Below are 22,118 nucleotides of genomic sequence, written 5' to 3'. Positions count from 1 at the left end.
AGCAAATCAAGTTTAGTGTGAAAAGAGCCTATTTACTTTGGAGGTATGGGATTTAGTTATTAAGTTATAAAGGTTACAGGTTGAGATTCATTAGCAAGCATGCATGAGCCACCCTAATCTTCAAGTACCACCTGCTGGTCAGAAGGCAGAATACCAGAACTACTGACAGCCTCGGAAGAGACACAGCATTCTGCCATCCTAGTTAGAGGATAGTTTGTGGAGGGACAGAGGGAAAGGCCAGTCCGGAATGGGTCACCAGCCAGCCACACAGTAAACTGGAGTCCTGGAAAATATCGTTATCACATCTCTTCTTCACAGCGGAAGAAAATGTAACTTACTCTTTTATTATACTCATGTAAATTAAGAATGTGTCTTATTCGTGTGCACATACCTATAAGCACATATCCTTAGTGATAAACATGCAAATTCAGACACAGACTAAGAAATCAACTGCTAAATCATAGCATAAGAACCAGAATCCAGTTGTTACTTGTTAGCCTACTTATCAAACCCTTCATTTACACTCTTTAATTGGTTATAAATGTGATTTTATTATTTTGTTTTTCCTGTTTATTACTTGATCAATGGATGTTAAAGGGCAACACATCTCTGATAACTTAATCAGATATTACTAACACAGCTGGTTAATTTCTTCCTTGGAAATTTAATTTAATTCAAACAGTCCTCTACATCTATAAGGCTCTATCCACTTCTAATTCGCACATGATTCAGGAATTATTCCTGAGACTACATATATTACTAAACACACCAACATGCTGGCTCTCTTCTGAGTAATCCTGCTCTGCTATACTTCCTTCCAAATTGCCTTATTTTTCCTGCCAGCCCCTTCCCACAAGTCTCCCTACATCCTATCCTCAAACCTAGTCCAATTCCTTTGCAAACCTAGACTTCCGGAGTGCAGCACATATAGCCTTTGCCTGCTCCCGTTATTGAAGGGTGAACTGTACAAAGAAGACAAAGGTTTAACATTTTAAAACATCAAATTGAATCTTCCTATCCAAAAAGTCAAGAGGAAATTTTTTCAGTAGTTTCATAAGGGCTGAGATCACACCTCACCCGCTTCTGTGGATAACTGAAACAAACCACAATTTAAAGCATTTAAAAGGGCGTAAATCAAACCTTGCTTAATCCACCCTTTGCTAATATACAACTTACATAATTTGCACACAGAAATGGGGAGTCTCTTCTCTACTCAACGATTTAGGGCTCAAATCAATCTAGCTCTCATTGCCACTCACTTTAATGGGACTCTGAGCAGGATCAGACCTTTGACAGAGTGCTATAGTGAAAGTCTGAACATTGACTTCTCTATTTCTACCAGACATACTACAGTATATTTACTAACGCACAAGAAATGAGCCCCAATAAAATTTACATCCACCATTGTTTAACGCAAGTCGTATTTTGTGACAAAGTTTCCATTAATTTTTTCAAGCTCTTTCACCAGCTGGCAAAACTCAATATGTTGCAATGGGTATCTTATTTACTTGTGCAAATTAGTGAAGTTCTGCTGCAACTGTCCTCTTCTTCTGAGCTAAAAGCAGTGAAACTTTTGCATTTTTTGTGTAATAAAACCCACAGTGAGAGATTTCAGATGTTGCAACAATCAAATAGCCAGAGTTCAAATAGCTTACAGCTATTATCCGAAAGCAGTGAATGATGTATTGCCTTCCTGATGGTATATTGACATTCCTCAATTATCCAACATCTGTCATAGGCATTTCATGCTGGTAACAAATGCAGAGCAGCCGATATTACAGAGCACATACAGTGTGTGTGTTTTCTCTCATGATACAACAGGATCCTCTGTGTTACTGCCCAGTGGATTAATAATAAATGTAATTACGATCTACACAGAACAGTTACTGAAGGAAAATGGTCCATCAAGGCACAGCACAGACTTGCAATGAGTACAAAGGTTAAACTGCAGATAACAGTACTTAACATTAGCAAAAGATGAAAACGTACCTCTCAGCAAGTGCTTGACTAGGAGTGCTTTTCACAGACAGCAGCTCTTCTTCCAGCCTCTTTCTTTCTGCTTCCAGGTGCTCTAGCTCATCTTGAGTGCGTTTGCGTGGTGTGACAAATTGGAGTTCTTTTAAAAGCTCTTCCTTTTCATTGATTAGCATCAGTTTTTCCTTCTCAATATCCAGTGCCCCAGGCCAGGTCTCACTATCTAATTTAGATAGTTCAATCTTTAAGTTTGCCATGCTAAAACAAAAGATACATGCGTTTGGGTCTGGCATACTGAACAGTTCCAAAGAATTGGGAGTGCAAAATGGAGACAATATTTAGAACTACTGTACCAACAAGGGTGGGCGACATGTACATACCAGGGTATAGATTTTGCACAAAAAGTTATGTTTACAATTAATGTTGCTTCACGAAAACGTAGGAATTGTCACACTGAATCAGACCAGTGGGCTGTCTAGTCCAGTAGCCTATATCTGTACCAAATGCATCAGAAGGTACAAGGAACCCCATTCCTTGCCAATATGGGGAAGTTTCTTCCAAAACCCAGGCAGCTAATGACTGGCTTATGCCCCAAAACATGGTCCCTTATACATTTTTTTTTATTCATATATGGGGGCATACAAAAATGTGAAGATTTATATATTTAAAATGTGAACCTCTTTCTCCTATAGTCCAAACGCTGACTTAAAAATACAGTTTACAGCTTGAATGTTTTGAAAACATCACTCTGCTGACACTGTAGAAGCACTGGGTAGATCATGGAACCAAGAGAGGTACCCACTTACCCTAAAGTGCTAGAGGCCGGTTGCATTGCAGTAATAGCATATTTGGACAACTTTGTGACATAATGAGCATGATATCTGGGCACAAACTCTAGTGGCAAAATAGATGAATGAGTCTCAAAGGACGAAGGAAGTCTTATCACCCTGCTGAAAGGTAAGGTACCATCAATACTTGCAAGCAAAAGGAACGGGAGATAACATATTTAAAAGTCTGGGTGAATTGTCAAACGTGCTAGACTGCAAGTCTTCTGCTTATCGTCAGAACAGATATAGTATGTCTAAGGGCGGTAGAAGCTTCCCAACATTATCCTGCTAACATGACTCAACCCTGACTAGGAAAGACTACTTCTAGTCGTTCCCTCTCCATAACCATTCAGTCCTCAACCTCTCTGCTGAAACTAACATCGGCACAAATTTGTATTGTGGCTTTTCGTGACATAGATACAGAAGCCCACTGGGAGCTACAAAGACCACCAAACTTACATCACATGGGCCACATAACTACTGGATGGCAACTTTCAGTAACTACTAACATGAGCTGGATTTCAACAGGCCACCTAGTTCAAAAGCTGTTTATCCCACCCATTAACATTTCCCGGAGCCATTCAGCACCTCTCCTCTTCTAGACTGGGAGAAGGTCAGAGCAAGGGAAGGGTGAGAAAGAAGCAAATTGCAGGATAATTCAGGGTAAGAAGCAGAGCGTGTCTTGTCATTGTTAAATAGATATGGGTCAGATCCTCAGCTGGTGTATCAGTGCAACTACACTGACTTCAATGCCAATTTTACACCAGCTGAGGATCTGGCCCATATAATATTTCACAAACAAGAGTAAATTTGTTATTCACAATCTCTCTGCGGTCAGGAAAGACCCAACATCAGCTGTTCTTTAGCTTCAACCAGAAAAGCCATAAACAACGGCCTCCACATACTGGAAAATTAATAATCAAAATGCTAAATAAGCATGATATTATTAGCGTCACTGATCACAAAAAAACAGGTTTCTCAATAACCTGTCCGCCCCATTACTTAATTCAGAAATCAGAAGGACAAACTTGGTTGAATCACAAACTGAGATCTTTGAGATTTCCTCCCCACTCCAACCTCAATACCAGCAGCTTAAAACAACCACAAGTCAGTAGCATGATATTTTATAAAACAACAATGAAACCAAAGCTGAACACAGTACTTTAAGCTGCAGTATGAAGTCAGTAACCAAACAACTAGGGAGACTGAAAAAATAAACTGTTTAATTTATATGTAAACATATTTTGGAGCCGCTCAATATATCAATTATTTATATTTAACATTCCGTTAGGGAAGAGAGACTTGTAGGGAAACCAACTGGTTGGTTTCACATTGAGAATGGGATGTAGAGACTTATCTCCAGGTCACTGGTTCAAATCTAGCTAACCTTGGTAGTGTCTGATAGTAGATGCTGTTGACAGCTGTTCAATGGCTTATGGGATGAGTTGGTGGTCTCAGAGCTTTCTCTGATGTAGCCAGCTATCCACTATCATAATTGGCACCCTTGTTAGCAGTCTCATCAGAGGGGAAAAGGATTAAATGGACATGAAAACTGAATTACCCTCTCACCCTCTGAGGCAGTCCCCACTTAATGGAGTCAAGGCACATTAGCAAGAGCTTCACCACAATAAGATATCATTGCTCATGCAGTACCTGCCCTCTGTGAGTAAAGATTTCCAAGTCAGGCACAGTTTATGAGCACCAAAATTCACTTGAAGCATTGTATACTTGTTTAAAAGTGTTTATCTGCTGTAGTTGAGGCCAGTAAAGCTGACTTTTTGTAGCAACATCTGAGTTTGTCCTACAGGATTTGCTATTTTCAAAGAAAGAAAGAAAGAACGAACTGTAAGTAGCCTTTTGAAAAAGAAAATATTTTCTGATACTTTCCAAATTGGGAAACCCATTTGAAAGTGTTTTTTTCCTTGCTTGGCTCTTTTAATACAAGACAAGTGAATCTCACACATTTGACACTTCAGAAAGAAGGGTCATACTTATTACCTTTATAATAATGATTATGGCTACCGTAATTGACATGGGAGATGCTGTGATATGATTACGCATTGAGGTTGAGGACAAACTGGTTACTTTTGTTCATTATTTCAAGATACAGTAATTTTATCAAAAGCATTCTCTTGTCACTGATAATACCAGGATGTCCCTTCCCTTAAAAGGAGCCTTTAAATGTGTTCTGTCTTTCAGGAAGTCTCATTTGCTTCCTATTAGAACTGAAAAGGATGCAAATTACTGGGTTATTTCCAGACATGTCTCCATTAAGCTACAGCCCAAATTCTAAACAGAGATCCGTTCAGTTAAAATGATATTACTAAAATGTTCTAGTTATAAAGAAGAAATACTTGGAAGTTCAAAGTTAAGGTTTCATAAAAACCTTAAGTCTGACCCAAATCCCATATGTAAAGAGGGGAGAGCTAGATCTGATGGTGCAGTATTATGATTCCTATCAACATATACTTTATAGGGTGGGTTTGGTAGACCGATGCAGTCAGTGTTTTTGGGCTATGTGGATAGAGAGAAGATGTGAGATGCCGTGTTTCTTGACACCAACACATCGTTGAAATGGAGGACGGACTATGTTTAAATTAACGGTCCCTATGGAAAGGTGCTGTACATTAGTATCTACAGTACTGGATGGTAGTTGATGTTATTTACATTATGATCTAGAGCCAAAAAAACATACAACTTTTGATACTGAGGTAAGCTCCATAGCCCTGGCTCTTTACATCTTTGCAGACAGTACTGATTTACTGGCAAAACCAAGTTTTATGGTTTATATTGGACATGTGGTTGAGGTACAGTTTCCCAGTAAGATGACTAGCTGTTAGGTGCTTATAAAGGTTGTTTGTGTAATCTCCTGCCTTTTACTCTTAAAAAAAGTTACGTTTTAATTTCTAGGCCTTCAAATGTCTCCTCTTCCATCCCTGACGGCCAATGTTATAATGTTCTCATTAAATTGATATCTACTTACAACTTTAATAGTATCTTAGATCTCATTTTTGTCTGGGAATTTCCTTAGTTCTTTAAAAATTGAAACTTCAATGTGAAAAGCCTCTCTAGGCTTCTGTTTTCCTCTCATTATAGAGACAAAGCCTCTTCATTGGTGAGGTCATAGCCTTGGTTTCTGATAAAAGCTTGACTTCGACACACCTATTTTGTGAAGAAGTACCAGAAATAGTAGCAACAAAGCACAATTTGAACACTAGTTACAAGTGACCTATGCACATATTATGTCTAAATAGGCATAGTAAATCTCTTCCCAGTGCTACATAATATTTTCTGGTGGTCAAAGAGAATCATGTGCAACTGACAGCTTAGGACCACTCTGCCCTGCAAACCCTGGTTACACTGGTGTTGTGGCAGCCTTTAATCAAAATTTCATGACTTTTCTGAGCAGTCACTGCAGCATTTTCTTTGAAGGACATCCCACATTGATCAGTTGTGGAGATTTTGATTTCCTTTCTCCCGGGGCAAAGCATTCAAAAGGATACAATTGGTTAATTTATCCAAGTTCCCAGGGGAAATGAGATAATTAAGCCAATCAAAGACTACACTGGAACTCGCACTCTGAGAAGAGACAACTCTGTAAAACCAAAAAGCCACTTGTGCCATAGTAAACTGAATTTGTGCTTTACAATAAGAACAAACCAGTACTCAAGTCTTTGACAGAAATAAGAAAAAGGAAAACAGCCTTGAAAAGAATAGATTGGCTGCAATTTGTCCAAAAATACCCTCCACTAGATGTCATGGCAAGCACAAGATTAGCTGTACTGCTACAGAATGCATTATATGCTGAAACATGTTCCAATTCTCAATCTACTTAATTTAACAAAGCAACTAACCCTATTACCTTCTTTTTGCCTCTTCATATTGAAGACTTAGTCTGACTTTTTCAGCTAAATTTGATCTACTTTTCACTCCAATCTGTTGAGAAAAAATATCACCTTTATTATCGTACAAGACACATCCATAACACAAAGCAAATGCATGTACTACAGAAATTACTTACTTAAAATGGAAACATGCCCAGTAGTAGCAATATAGTCTGCCAACTGTTTTTCAGTACAAGGTCTAATTAATACACTACTCAAATTCATAATGTATAGTGATTTTTTCTTATGTTTGTTTTTGTTTTCAACTGCAAAATTGACATTAGGGCTACATTCAGATCTGGTGTAAGCAGCTGTGATTCCATTTAAATCCTACTTTGAACCACATTGATTTCATCAAAAGTTCTGACTTCAATAGAATTCAAAGTAGAATTTCAATGAAATAGCATTTGCTAAAGACACACCTAAGTTACGCCCTTAGGCCATGTCTACACTTACCGGGAATCCACCCTGCTGCGATCGATGCAGTGGGGTCGATTTAGTGGGTCTAGTGACCCACTAGAGTTCTCCAGTTGACTCCGGTACTCTACCGGAACGAGAAGAATAAGATAAGTCAATGGGAGAGCGTCTTCCATCGACGCAGCACAGTGTAGACACCGCAGCAAGTCGACCTAAGCTACATCAACTCCAGCTACATTATTCACATAGCTAGAGTAGCGGAATTTAGGTCGATTTACCTTGGTAGTGTAGACAATGCCTATGTCTGGAAAACCTAATACAATCTTTTCTTTATACATTGTCTGGGTATACCACGAGGAGGACAGGAGACTTGTTATGGGTTTTAATCAGGCCGCAATTTTATTATATAGATGTCTGGGACTACCCGGCAGATAAAAAGTGTACAGTGCAGGCAAATCCATGTTTATTTAAATCAATTCTCCGGGGCTTTCACCAGCCCCCTTTGTTTCCATCCAGGTCCCCCAGCTGACCCATGGCTTGGACCTTACCAGCCACCAGCCTCATGAGAGGGTTTCGGAGGGCCATGAGAACGGAGGGGGTTGGCTCCCTGCTGTGCCAGGTCACTGGAGTCCCCAAACCCCCTCCCCGATTCTGTTCCTTTATCCAGGACCTCCTTTTAAGTCCTTTACCAGGCCATTTATCTGGTCACTGGCTGCCCTCCCTATGGAGTACCTGCACTGAACATCCACCCAATATTACAAAATAAGTTGCGACATATGGCCTACCACCCTTTCTATTGACCAGAAAAGGTCCATCCTCACACCTGCTGTGAGGAAAGCGAAAAAACCACACTCCACCGAAGCCAATTCTGGTGGTGCGGGGAAAATTCCTTCCCAGCCCCCTTTAAAAGGGGCAACTAGCGTAATGCCCACAGCAGGCCCTAACCCAGCCTGCCATTCGCCTCCACTAGGGGGTGGGTGTTGGCTTCCTTGCTGCTTGGACATAGAGACTTGCTCCACCCAGGTTTCGTACTTTTATGCACATTCCTGGGGAAGGGGCGGGGGGTGAGTCACCGCCGCAAAGCACCTTTTGCAGCAGTTTCTGACTTTCCTCCCACCCCAAAGCAGAGCTGCCTTCTTTAGGTAAGCCCAGACAACTTTTGCCCCACCTTTAGTTGTGGTGCAGTCATTTAGCTCACTAACATCAAGGAAAATGCCAATGTTTGATAAACATTTCTGAATGCAAATCCATGATAGGTGTCTGGGTTACTGACATACAGAAGATTTTAATGACAATCACTGAAAGGCTAATTCCACCAACTGGTTTTCAGCTGGTCAAAAATTAAATTATTAGGTAAATTTTGAAATCCTGTTTTTGAAAGGTATCAGCTTTAAACTTAACCTCTACATTACTTTGTTTTCACAATATGTTTTAAGATCAAACAGATCATACAAATAAATAAGAAATACTACCCAGTTATAGAACTGTTCATCTATATTATGTAGGAATTGTTTGATAAAATCAGATTACTATATAAAGGCTTCATGGCAAATTATTTTTTATTTAATTTTAAATAAAAATTCAGATTAAATTTTTAAGGGGAAACTAAAAACTTACCTGGCACCAGGGTAGGTGATTTTCCCTTACACCTATTTACACACACAGCAATAAGAATAAAGATTCCAATCCCATTAACAGCAGTATTCTGCCATCACTCTCCCTTTACCCTTGCCAAAATGAAAAGGACTTACATCGCCAGAAATGTCTGTCTGAGACCCTGCATCCAGAGTCTGTCTAGAGAGAGACAACTGAGAGTTTACAGAGCTGGACCTCAAATCTGGTTCAGATCTCCCAACGGTCTGGTCAACGTGAAATCGCCCTCTCAACTTTGCAAGGCTCTGAAATCAGAGAATGCTTTACTATTATATCTTTGCATTTCAGGAACATTTCACCACCGCTACATTTCAATGTATAGTTTAAGCACTATAGTGTGAAGCTTATTTTCTCATTCAGCTCCAGATTAGACCTGGGGAGGTGTACAGTTGAGTGTCTCTCTTCCTTTCAAATGTCCACTCAGTCTGCGTTCAGATGAATGCCAGGACTGCATGAGCCTAGTACCACCAGCCACCGCAAATGTACCAAGAGAAGAATCAGGGCCTTGACCTAGTGTCCTCTTTGTACCTGCCAGCACAGCTGGCCAGCTGCAGAGGGGAATGCATGGGAGACCTCTTAAGAAAGCTGTTTCTAAAAGGCACAACAGAGCTCTTCAGGAGCAGAAGGACCACAATGTAATCTGAAAAGGATCCCATACATCAATTTTATCTACCACACAGTCTCTCGGAGACATTTAATCAAAAATCCCAAAAGAATAAACATTCAGTTTTCATTTAGCACTAAGTTATCCAGCCATCCAAATAGCTCTATTGGTTTATTTCTACCCAGAAACACATCTCCATTATAGATGAAGTATGCAGTCTTTGGGGAAGACACTACATCTTCCCCCGTGCTTGGAATACCCCGAGAACATTTTGGGGACTACTTCAATATAAATAATAAATGGTCTTTTCTGTTTTTATAGATGGAGAAACTGAGGCTTGGAGAGGGTGATTTGCTCAAGGTCACACAGCAAGCCAGTGGCAGAAACAAGAATAGAACAACGGTCTCTTGATTCCCAGTCCCAATCTATGAAACCAGGTGGCTTATATTTGCAAATTACTTTTCAGGCAACACCATGAGTTAAACAAATATGTCCACCGAACTTCATGGCACAATACACAGTAAAGTTCAGTGATCAGCTGAAATAAAGGAAAAAGAGCTCTGTTAACTTTCAATCATTTGTATTCCATATGCAGATGGAAAGTCAACCTTTCCATGTCCTAATATTTTATAAAGAATTGCTGATCCAAGCAAATAGTGTAACCATTTCAAAATAAAAAGGCAGAAAATACTAATTTAATCTTGGACCTTGCATTCACAATAGGTTTATTTTTAAAATATAAAATCAAATCAATATATGACACATAAATGCACAAGATAAAAAGATAATAAATAAAATGCCTAAGACAAGTAGACTTCTCAGACAAAGTGAAGGGTACATTATTGGCCCTTTATGTAATGACAAGAAAGACGCTTTTGTTGTTGTTGTTAATTGGGTCAACTAACTGACTACTTAGCTAGTTATGCCAAAACCTGTTTTCAGGAATGGGTACAGTGGCGGTTAGACTCAGGGTGAAATCCTTGCTCCATTGAAATCAATAGCAAGACTTCCATTGACTTTAATGTGGCCAGGATTTCACACAGGGTTCTTAAGTACAGGAGGGAAAATATTTAACATGCATTCTGAATCTCTCTCGGCGCTATGGTTTGTATTGTTGATGTTTGGCTCTTTTAAAGCTATGACCACAGGAACTTCTGGTCAAAGCCAGGATATTTATGTTCCCGTCCTGACTCTGGCAGCAACTTGCTGTGTGACCCTGGGCAAATCATGTAATCTTTAAATGCCTTGGCTTCTTCATCTGTAAACTGGTATATTTCGTGTTGCAAAATTCTTTGATTTCCTCTGATTACAGACATTGTACAAGTGAAGAGTAGTTTACAACACTAAATCAGGTTAGGATTTAAAAAAAAAAAAAAATTTGACATCAACCCCTCAAGATAACAATCAATCAATACAAATACCTGCATTAAATCTTGTTTTTCTCTTTCTCCTGAGCTTATGGCCTTTCTGATAGACTTCAGCTCGCTCAGAATGGCTTTGGCTTCACTCAGTTCATACCCACTCTGACCACCAGACATTTTTTGATCAATTCTGTAAAAAGACAGATTGGGAATGCTTGACGAAGAAAAGAAAACGAAGATCCTTAATGGTCCATTTCAGGAACAGTTCATTTTTAGAGAATGGGGGATTAGAGAGACAGCTTCCTTATTAAAATAACTACTTACCTTAACAGACAAAGTTTTCATTAAAATGTTTATCATTTGAGCCTTGGTTTATGCACTGAAAAAAAATCTAGCCATCCCACATCCAGTTCCAAGCTCGAGAGTTTCTATAGTTATATGTACGTACATTAGATAAATTTGGGGAAAAATGCCCAGCGGCACCACCACCAATTCAGCAATATCACTGGAATCCTCAGTGCAGACAAGACTCCAGCAGCAAGGTTAATGACTCAACAGCAAAGAGATCAGAAGCTGTTGGAGCCTTCTCTAAAAGTAGGACTCCTGCAGATACTAACATGAATACAGCTGAACTGGTGGTAGCACTGGTGGAATTTTTTTTTTTTTTTTCTAAATTCTGCTAGTGTTGACACAGCCTTTGGGTGCAACATAAATAAAATACTAACTCCTGAATATTTAATTGTGTGGAGGGAGGAGAAGGAATGTATGGATTCTTGCTGCTGTTAATGATCACGGTAAAGTCTGAATTTTTTTTCTTACTTTACACTCCCCCGCTCATCTCCCCCGCATACCCAGATCCATGCTGTGGCACTTTGACAGGTAAGCAGAAAACACCACCACCAAGCTTGGCTCAGCGTCCCTCGATCCATCCTATTCTTAGGAATTCAATGGTTAAGAACAGCAGTTCTGTTCACACAGACAGACAATCTCCAGGCTCTCTTTTACCCACAGAATCTCTGGAGAATTAATATCATATGCCAGACAGTAGGTAATTTACAGAGCAAACAATTCTTGGAATATCGATGATTAAAAAAAGGGTTTTGTTTTTTTTAAGCTGTTTACTCCGTAGAACATAAAGACAAAAGGTATTTCATTTTGTCTTGCCATGTTTACTTCAACAAGTGCCATTTATAAACACATTTCTCCTATCCGGTACTATTTTACTGAATATTTCATAGCATTGTGCAAACTATTACAGTTGTGCCTCACAGAATTTAAACAAAAACAGGCATCTTCACAAAGTTTATCATCTAGTAGAGAATACATTTTTATGCAATTGATTTCCTGCTTCTATCATCATCCATCATCTTCATTTGAAGATGTTAATCTTGTGAGCGAGGAATGCATAAACACGACCAGGATCAGAAGTCATCTTGAGCATCCAGTGCATGCACAGTAACTTACAAGAATACTTATATTAGAGAACTATATTTTTCCCTCTGACTTTGGACATTAAGATCCAGTTTTCAAAAGTAGGTGCTAGAATTGCAGCCATAATTTTTCATTTCAAGGTTTTGTGCAAGGAACTGCATTTGTACAAGTTAAAAATTACTTAGACAAGTTAGATGTCTTCAAGTCGCCAGGGCCTAATGAAATGCATTCTAGAATACTCAAGGAGCTGACTGAGGAGATATCTGAGCCATTAGCGATTATCTTTGAAAAGTCATGGAAGACGGGAGACATTCCAGAAGACTGGAAAAGGGAAAATATAGTGCCAACCTATAAAAAGGGAAATAAGGACAATCCAGAGAATTACAGACCAGTCAGCTTAACTTCTGTACCCGGAAAGATAATGGAGCAAATAATAAAGCGATCAATTTGCAAACATCTAGAAGATAATAAGGTGATAAGTAACAATCAGCATGGATTTGTCAAGAACAAATCCTGTCAAAGCAACCTGATAGCTTTCTTTGACAGAGTAACAAGCCTTGCGGATGGGGGGAAGCAGTAGACGTGGAACATCTTGACTTTAGTAAAGCTTTTGATACTGTCTTGCATTACCTTCTCATACACAAACTAGGCAAAAAGCAACCTAGAAGGAGCTACTATAAAGTGGGTGCATAACTGCTTGGAAAACCGTTCTCAGAGAAAGAACAGGAGTACTTTCTCAGAGAGTAGTTATCAGTGGTTCACAGTCATGCTGGAAGGGCATAATGAGCAGGGTCCCACAGGGATCAGTTCTTGATCCGGTTCTGTTAAATATTTTCATCAATAATTTAGCTAATGGCATAGAGAGTACCCTTATAAAGTTTGTGGACGATACCAATCTGGGAGGGTTTGCAAGTGCTTTGGCGGATAGCATTATACTTCAAAATGATCTGGACAAATGCAAACTCCTCCTCTTAGGAAGGAACAATCAGTTGCACACATACAAAATGGGAAATGACTGCCTAGGAACGAGTACTGTGGAAAAGGATCTGGGGGTCATAGTGGACCACAAGCTAAATATGAGTCAACAGTGTAACACTATTGCAAAAAAAGCAAACATCCTTCTGGGATATATTAGCAGGAGTGTTGTAAGCAACACACGAGAAGTAATTCTTCCGCTTTACTCCGTGCTGATTAGGCCTCAACTGGAGTATTGTGTCCAGTTCTGGGCACCACATTGCAGGAAAGATTGTGGACAAATTGGAGAAAGTCCAGAGAAGAGCAACAAGAATGATTTAAAGGTCTAGAAAACATGACCTATAAGGGAAGATTGAAAAAATTGCATTTGTTTAGTCTGGAAAAGAGAAGACAGAGGGGACATGATAACAGTTTTCAAGTACATAAAATGTTGTTACAAGGAGGAGGGGAAAAAATTGTTCTTCTTAACCTCCGAGGATGGGACAAGAAGCAATGGGCTTATGTTGCAGCAAGAGAGGTTTCGGTTGGACATTAGGAAAAACTTCCTAACTGTGAGGGTGGTTAAGCACTGGAATAAATTGCCTAGGGAGGTTGTGGAATCTCCATCATTGGGGATTTTTAAGAGCAGGTTAGACAAACACCTGCCAGGGACTGTCTAGATAATACTTAGTCCTGCCATGAGTGAAGGGACTGGATTAGATGACCTCTTGAGGTCCCTTCCAGTCCTATGATTCTAAGCAAATCGGCTATTTGTGTGCAGAAATGCAGTCTGCACACACAAATTTAAGTTTTTGTCCCCCCATGTGCAAAAGTTTGGTAATGAAAAAAACCCCAAACCAGTGCCAACCATTATAAATGCTGGAATAAGGTAGACCATGTTTTCTGAAAGGATTGCCAAAGCCAAATATTCAGTTTTACCTGCAAAAAGGTAAGTGCTGCACAAATTGTTTAATTGACAACTGTATGCATAACTCATTCTGCATAGAAACTTGGATGTATCTTTTTGAAAATTCTGTTCCGTAGCTGTAAACAAATGATGAATACCCACAGCAAACCAAACATGACATTTACCTTTTGACTCATTTTTATTGCACAGCAGAAAAATGCTTTTTTTGTCCAGAGCACTTTCATCATAAAACAAAGGCAGTTATCACATCTGGAAATTGCAATGGGTGCACATTAGAGAAGTGGAAATATATGTTTGTTTTGGCCCAATCTAGTTATTAGCCCACATGATCCAAATACAGTGCCACAGCACTGAGACCATACCGTTTTATACAGACAAAATATCCTGGGTTTCAATTTACATCAGAAACTCTTATGAGCAGGGGCACATTTACTGCCAGTTGTCACTTGATTTTTCATAAATTACCTCGTTTCTAAGGTCAAATAGCTATAGGACATGCCTGTGGTCTAGAGCCATGAATGAGTGGTCAGGTAATAAGCTGCATGCTGCTTAACAGAATGATGTGCCACATTCAAACTGCAACTTCTTTATTCTGTATGTAATTAAGATGGACATGAAGGGTCTCTGACACAAAATATTCTGTCTTCCTGTTTTAAATTAATGGGATTAGTGCTGTTCAGAAGTGACGGCCTGAATTTCTACAACAAATGTCCATTGTTTTCCTGTGGTATGCTGTTGACAGTTTCTCAAACATGCTTTGGATTCCTATCAAAATTACTTGCAAGCAAGCTGCTTTAAAACAATACTTCATTGTTGCATTAATATAATAAAGCCAGCGTGCTTGGCTAACCTTTAATCCAGGGACAGTGGCATGAGTTTTTATTACTTTAAGCTTCAGAACTGTTTTTTTTTTTTTTTTTTTTTTTTTTAAAGTGTGCCTCCAGTGAAGTTTAATTTATAGTTAAATAAATCCAGGCAATTATCTTTTCCCTTTCCCTCCTTTCATCGTATTATAGATTTAAATAATGAATATCTCATTTTTATCCACAATTAAAGAGTTCAAGGGGCTGATATTATGAGCTGCTGCATGCCTTCCACTCCCATTTTTGACTTTGGTCTCTATATGCCAACACAAAGGAAAATAATTTAGTTTCTCTTTAAAGCTACATCCCCATCCTTAGTTCTTATCGCACTATGACTGAAGGTGTTGCAGCAACAGTTGTGTTCAATTTTTTTTTGCTATCGGTTACCTGAACCAGGAATTTCTTCCATCTCAGAGAATCAGGTTGTATAAAAGGGTTCTATTAAACTACACAGGAAGTAGTTTATAGTATGTTTTAGTTAGTACAAGTTAAGACACCTTTGGAGAAAGGCTATCCTTGTGGCTTAGGCACTGCACAGGGGAGCAGAGAGATCTGGGTTCAAGTCTCAGCTCTGCCAGTTTGTTTGTGAACTTGAACAAGTCACTCTCTGTGTGCCTCAGTTCACTATCCGTAAAAGAGGGATAATAATTCTCTTCTCCAGTGCCTTTGTAAGTTCTTCAGGACAAATACTATCTATTATTATGTGACCATACTGTACTCAGAGCCATAGCATCCTGGTTCAGTCGGGACCATTAAGTGTTACCATAATACAAATAATGGTATTAATAAAATGCTGTTCAGACTAGTCAGGAAAAACATGTTTGTTAGCAAGGTGACAACTACAGTACGGGTCACAACATGCTGTCAGTTTCTTTAGCAATAGTTCTGAGCAATGCTTAGTCACTTGGGGCCTGACCTGCAGGAGTGAAGCACAGCCGCCAGTACTGAGCCTCTGAAAAACAGGCCGTTAGAGCCCGACTATAGAGGCTGAGCCTCAACTCCCATGGAATTAAATCAACTCCTTGCAGTATGAGACCTTTAGAGCCCATCAGGCAGCTCAGAAGTTGCACTATTTTAATTACTGATGCAATCTATGGCTGAGGCCATGCTAACCTACACGTTAACATGTTTTCCAATTACTGCTATACATTTCCATGACTAATACATACATGGATTGTTTTCCTGTGTATGGTACTAGCCTAACCATGCCACAGTCTTCTCCTAGGTAGTTTATAGAGCTGTTTTAGAGCATGGTTATATAACTCCCTTCTCTTCATTTTTTTCTTATTGTCTGGTGTTCCGCCAAAAACCTTAGCAGCTGTAATTACAGCTGCTGTTTCTGCCTGCTCTGAGTTGATACCGAAACATTCCCAGACAAGGTGGCAGTATAGAGCCTTGAGTGACTGCAAACAAGTAGCTGTAATTTAGCACACTAGAGGGAGTGCAGGAAGTTAATCTGCTCAGTAGCTGTGTTGAAGCTGGCATGAAAGGTTTCGTTCATAGGAGCAGACTTTCTTGCATGTACATACACCTTTAGCTAGAAGCTGGAAACTCCTAACCAAGCAGTAGTGATTTCCAACAGGGGTAAAATTGGCAGACATTTTGAACACCAGTCAGATCCAGCCAAGTACTGCAGGGAGCTGCTAGGGCAGGGGCGAGCAAACTTTTTGGCCCAAGGGCCACATCTGGGAATAGAAATTGTATGGTGGGCCATGAATACTCAAAAAATTGGGGTTGGGGTGCGGGAGAAGATGAGGGCTCTAGTTCGGGTGTGTGGGATCCGGGGTGGGGCCAGCGATGACAAGTTCAGGGTGCGGGAGGGGGCTCCGGGCTGGAGTGAGATATAGGAGGAGGAGGGTGAGGGCTCAGGCTGGGGGTGCAGGCTCTGGGGTGGGGCTGAGGAGTTTGGGGTGTAGGAGGGTGCTCTGGGCTGGGACCGAGGGGTTTGGAGAGTGGGAGGGGGATCAGGACTGTGGCAGAGGTTTGGGGCGTGCGGGGTTGCAGGCTGGGGATGAGAGGTTTGGGGTGCAGGAAGGTGCTCCAGGCGGAAATCAAGGGGTTTGGAGGGTGGGACAGGGATCAGGACTGGGGCAGGCTACGGGGTGCAGGCTCTGGGTGGCGCTTACCTCAAGCAGCTCCCAGAAGCAGCAGTATGTCCCTTCTCCAGCTCCTACGTGGAGGTGCGGCCAGGCGGCTCTGCGCACTGTCCCATCTACAGGCACCGCCCCGCAGCTCCCATTGGCCACGGTTCTCGGGGGCAGCGCTTGGGGCGGGGGCAGCGTGTAAAGCAGAGCCCCATGACTGTCCTTATGCGTAGAAGCCGGAAGGGGGCCGAGCTGTGTGGAGCGGCCTCTGACCCTACTCCCCTGCTGGAGCAGGGCAAGCCCCAGACCCCGCTCCCCAGCGGGAGCTTGAGGGCCGGATTAAAATGGCTGGCAGGCCAGATCTGGCCCGCGGGCCATCGTTTGCCCACCCCTGTGCCAGGCTGAGTCTGCAGATTGGATCTCAATACAGTTTTTTGATTACAGAAGTCAGTGGAATTGAGGCTGGGAAAACACCACAAAGGAGGAATCATAGACTGGAGGTCTAATGTCTCTAAAGTGTATTACATCATTGAACCAAAGACACCATGTGTACCTAACAGCTACAGTAATAGTCAGTTTTTCTTATTTGAAATTGTGTACATGCTCAGTATTGTGGACGTTGAAACAACTGGTTATGTGGTGCAACTGGATGTTTTATCTTGTTGTCAATATAATACCCAGGATGAGCCCAAGTGAAAGCAGAAGTCCCAATCCTTGTATTTATTTTATAATGGTATAAACATATATATTTTAGGGTTTAGACCCTGTGTAACATTCTTCACTTTAAAGGAAAATAACAAATCACTAGTTAGTGAGGTTAGTCTAGCTAGGGTGAGTTGTAACGGCTGTGTTGTAATGGTTTATCTTAGGAATGCTATTCAGTAAAAAGAAATTTGAAATTGCTAATTGTGTGTATCCGCCTAACTAAGTAAGTGTGTTATGGCTAAGATTGGTACTGGATTCCCAAGAAGTGAAATTGAATCCTCTTACAATTTCCATTTTTAGTATTTAGAGGGTTCCTATAAAAAAAAAATCCAGCTGTCATCTCTCACAAAGATATGAATTCATAGTCTGTGCAAATACTCTAAATCAGAGGGAGGAGTTCTGTAGCACAGAATCGGTAAGTAAATTGACTTACCTGCCCCTCTATGCAGGTTTCAGTTATAAACAGGTTCCGCAGTAAAAAACTATCCACACTTTCACACTGGTCAGGATAGGGGCCACCATAGGTTGGTTGCCATTCCCAGAAAGTACCTTTCTGCTGCAGAACTAGCCTGGCTGATGTTCGGATACTGAAGGGCTCGTCTACACTACCAAATTAAGTCGACTTCAGTCGACGTACAGCCACTGCAATAATTAAAGCAGAGGTTCATGTCCACACTTGCTCCTTCTGTCAGTGGTGTGCATCCTCACCAGGAGCGCTTCCACTGACTGAAGTGAGGCATTGTGGGACAGACAGCTGGAGCTCAGAAGCCCTCTGGCTGACAGCCTCAGCTGTAGGCATGGGGCTCACAGTTCCCCCTTCGCCCCAGCCGTTGGCAGGTACTGGCTCACAGCTGGGACACCCCAACCCGACAGCCCGAGCTGTCAGCTGGGTGCCGGGTTCATATCTGTGAGCCTGAGCGGGCTGCAATTTCACAGCAAGAAGCCTACCAGCAGTGAAATTGACATTTTGTCTGTTTTCTGGCTACTATTATTTCACATTTAGACTCCCGCAGGGGCCTCACAGCTGGAGGTCCCCCAGCTTCCCGCCCCTGCAATCCCTCACTGGGAGGCGGCAGCAGGAGTGTGAGGCCCACACTCCCCTGACAGCTCGGGCTGCCAGTGCCCGATATAACAGCCGATATAAGTAACGCCATGTCTACAGGGACACTGTGTCGCCCTAACTACATCGATATAAGTGCTACACCTCTCGTGGATGTGGAGTTATGTCGGTGCAGCGGGCTGCTTACTTTAGTGGAAGCAGCATTGTAGTGTAGACACTGACATAATTAGGTCGAAGTAAGCTCCCTTACGTCGACCTAACTCTGTAGTGTAGATAAAGCCTGAGAAGATGTATGATGCAGGGCTCGAGAGTGATCCATTTAAAAAGGCAAGATCTCCCTTAACTCTCAAAACTGCAACTCATTTTGAGCTGTTCTCTGCTGTGCACTGTTCACACCTCCTTATGGTAGCAGACCTCTCTCTCCATGCCAGCTGAGGGGGCAGGCAGGATCTAATCTCCCTTCTTATGGGACTTACGACAAAGCCTCCTTCCTGCTCTTTTCCAACACACTTTTGTGTAATGGGCAAGTTACATGTGAGATGAAACTCGTTTTACTGCTTTTTTTTACTCCCAAAGCAGGTTTGTGGTTTCTATCGATTCTCTGGAGCCTAATAAAAAAAGCTTTAGCCCTTTGGAAACAGTTCATTTTTGGTTGATTCTTTCCAGCCATTTTCTTATTCCTAGTCTTTTCACTGCAAATCTGTGCAATCATAATTGTATTTGGTTTAGTCCTAACTAGTAGATTGAATTATTTAAGTCAATTTCAATTATTTTCTTATACTTACTGTTGCAATGTTTCAAAGCCCTGTTCTTTATAGAGCAGTTCTTGCTTCATATGAAAGAGTTCCCTCTTCAGCTTCTTAACCTTTTGTGTGAAATCAAAGCAAGAATTAGAAAATTCCTCTTGTTAAATAGTGTAACACATGGTTTCCAACAATTAATGCCGTCTCTGCATTAGATAAGCAAAAAAGGTAAATTGCTATGTGTGATGCTTTTTAGCACTTATCAGAAACAAAGGCATTCTGTTATCCTCTTGATGTCTGTGTGCAATTTACCTCTGTGTTAAATGGACGTCAGATTAAAAACACATTTTCTTATTAGCATTGACACTGGGTTACTAAACCTGAGAGAATTTTAAAATGTAATTTACTTTGCTAGTTAAGCATGCATGATAACTATCTTAGACAGTCAGATTTTTTTTAGTTTTCTATTATAATTTTCACTTGATCATTCCAAGAAGCTCTCAGTTGGCTATATTTCAAAAGAGTCAGAAGAGAAAGTGTTCCTATTCTCCTCATGAATTGTTCCTTTTAATAAAACTAGGATGTTGGCTTGTCTGTTTAGCGTGTTTGTTTACTTTTTGCATTTCACTCAGCCTGGAAACAAGAATAGAATAGTCAATTTCACTTTTGTTTCTACACAAATCAGTTTCTAGATTCTCAGACAATCACAAGGCTGGTCTGTTTTGGCTACAAACGCATACACACCAACTATCTTTATTTAGGAGGAACATTTGAGGCGAACATTTTTCCTACTCTGACCAAAAAAAAAAAAAAATCTCAGTCCCATGGGGATTAAAAGAGTATTCCTATTTTTTCACCCTAATGTTGCTATTTCAAATGTTGACAGATTGGGCTGCGCCATCCAAAAATGTCTGTCAGTAAAAACAAAAAGCTCTGTTGGAACTGTTTTTAAATGTCATGTAAAAACTTTCCAAATAAACTAACCCAAACTGTGGAGGCCAGATATGGGACAGTGTCCCTTTAATGTAAGTAATAATTACTTAATACATCCCAGATGTCATTGTGGTAGTAACACCCACATGAAATTGTGGAGTCTTGTGATAACTTGCACTTATGACACCTCTGACAGCCATACTTGCACTCTGCACACTAGCCAATCTGCCCTGGGACTAGTTTTAACTTTTCAAACAATTATTATTTGAAAATGAAAACCCTACCAAATATTTCCTACCTTCCCCTGCCATGATGGACTTTAAGCTTCAAAATTACATTGTCCAGGATATACAATATTCAGTCTTGCACCAGTGACCAGTTTAAGGTCCAATATACAAATCACAAGGGCTAGAAATTAGTGCTGTCTCATGTGGAAAATGGAGACTCTCCCCTTTCGGGTGAAACACACAGCACTTGCTCCCAGTCCTGGAAGGTCATGAGATAGAGGATATTTAAAATTACAACATTATTTTGTATTTATGTAGTTATTTATGTAACTTTAAAGCTTTCAAAAACCGTATTCAATAACATTTCTCTTCTTCTATGGACCGCATAGTTGACTCATAAGTGATGTACAAAAAAATAACCCATTACATTTTTTGCTGCTCAAACATCATTAATTTTCTTTTCTGTGAAGTGTAGCAAATAGGGTCTGATGCAAAACTCATGAAAGTCAATTCTTTCCATTTATTTCAATGGGCTTGTATCAGGGCAAATAGAATACAGGGTGGTTTCATATTAAGGTTTTATGGCACTCATTAAGTTAGAATGACCTCTATAAGACAATCATGGCTTTAGCACTCATAAGTAGCACACACATCCTAAACTAATGCAGATATAGTCTTTCTATTCCACCATTGTCTGTTCTTTATATATAGCACCAGGGGCAGAGTTGCTGCTTTACAAGCAAAATGAAAAAGACAAGGCCCTTACTCCAAGGAGTTTACAATGTGAGGTTAGACCGATGATAAGTCACAAAGAAAGGTACTGGGAAAGTGGTGGTAGACAAAAGTAGTGGGATGCCACCTTCAATGGGTTCACTTCCTTGCCAGGAGAAAATGGTAAAAACCTGGTTGTGTTAAAAATTTCTAGTTACTTTTAATATAATTTTGATGATTAACTATGGGTTTTGTTACAATAGAGAACTGGAGGGAATATATAAGCAGAAAAGAAATTATATCCCAAAATTTGTATTTTTGAGAACATGTTCACAGAACTGGATGGACATTCCCTACACATTCCCCAAAATAAAATATAAATTTTATTCTCTCTCTCTCTCTCAAATCTAAAGTTAGAGTCCTACATAAAATAGGTCTGATATTTAAAGGTGCTGAGTATATGCAGCTCTTACAGTCTTCAAAAGGGCTTCTGGGTTCTCATCTCTTCTGAAGATTTAGGACCTAAACATTTGGGTGCCTAAATACATCTTGAGTATCAAAGGGGTAGCCGTGTTAGTCTGGATCTGTAAAAGCAGCAAAGAGTCCTGTGGCACCTTATAGACTAACAGACGTATAAGGAGCATGAGCTTTCATGGGTGAATACCCACTTCTTCGGATGCATCTTGAGGAGCTTAATTTTAGGCATCCAAGTTTGAAATTTTTTTGGCTCATGTCTTTTTCCTTAGTAGAAATAAATGG

At 40.4% G+C, this 22,118-nt stretch overlaps 1 protein-coding gene across 1 annotated transcript in view; it reads right to left on the bottom strand.

Annotated features, from left to right (window-relative positions):
• The window catches only part of WWC2 (WW and C2 domain containing 2), a 162,969-nt gene that overhangs the window by 49,833 nt on the left and 91,018 nt on the right, over positions 1 to 22,118 (bottom strand). The window contains exons 5-9 of the mRNA XM_024194493.1: positions 19,531 to 19,610; positions 10,781 to 10,910; positions 8,854 to 9,000; positions 6,664 to 6,737; positions 1,990 to 2,232 (exon numbers count right to left, since the gene is read on the bottom strand). Of these exons, the coding sequence (XP_024050261.1) occupies positions 1,990 to 2,232; positions 6,664 to 6,737; positions 8,854 to 9,000; positions 10,781 to 10,910; positions 19,531 to 19,610 (674 nt within the window). The remainder of the gene's footprint in view (positions 1 to 1,989; positions 2,233 to 6,663; positions 6,738 to 8,853; positions 9,001 to 10,780; positions 10,911 to 19,530; positions 19,611 to 22,118) is intronic.

This window comes from Terrapene carolina, unplaced genomic scaffold, assembly GCF_002925995.2.
Source record: "Terrapene carolina triunguis isolate 2854851 unplaced genomic scaffold, T_m_triunguis-2.0 Scaffold66, whole genome shotgun sequence".
NCBI classification, from domain to species: domain Eukaryota; kingdom Metazoa; phylum Chordata; order Testudines; family Emydidae; genus Terrapene; species Terrapene triunguis.
Note: the sequence above shows the minus strand (reverse complement) of the source record. Positions and strands in the feature narration are given on the sequence as shown.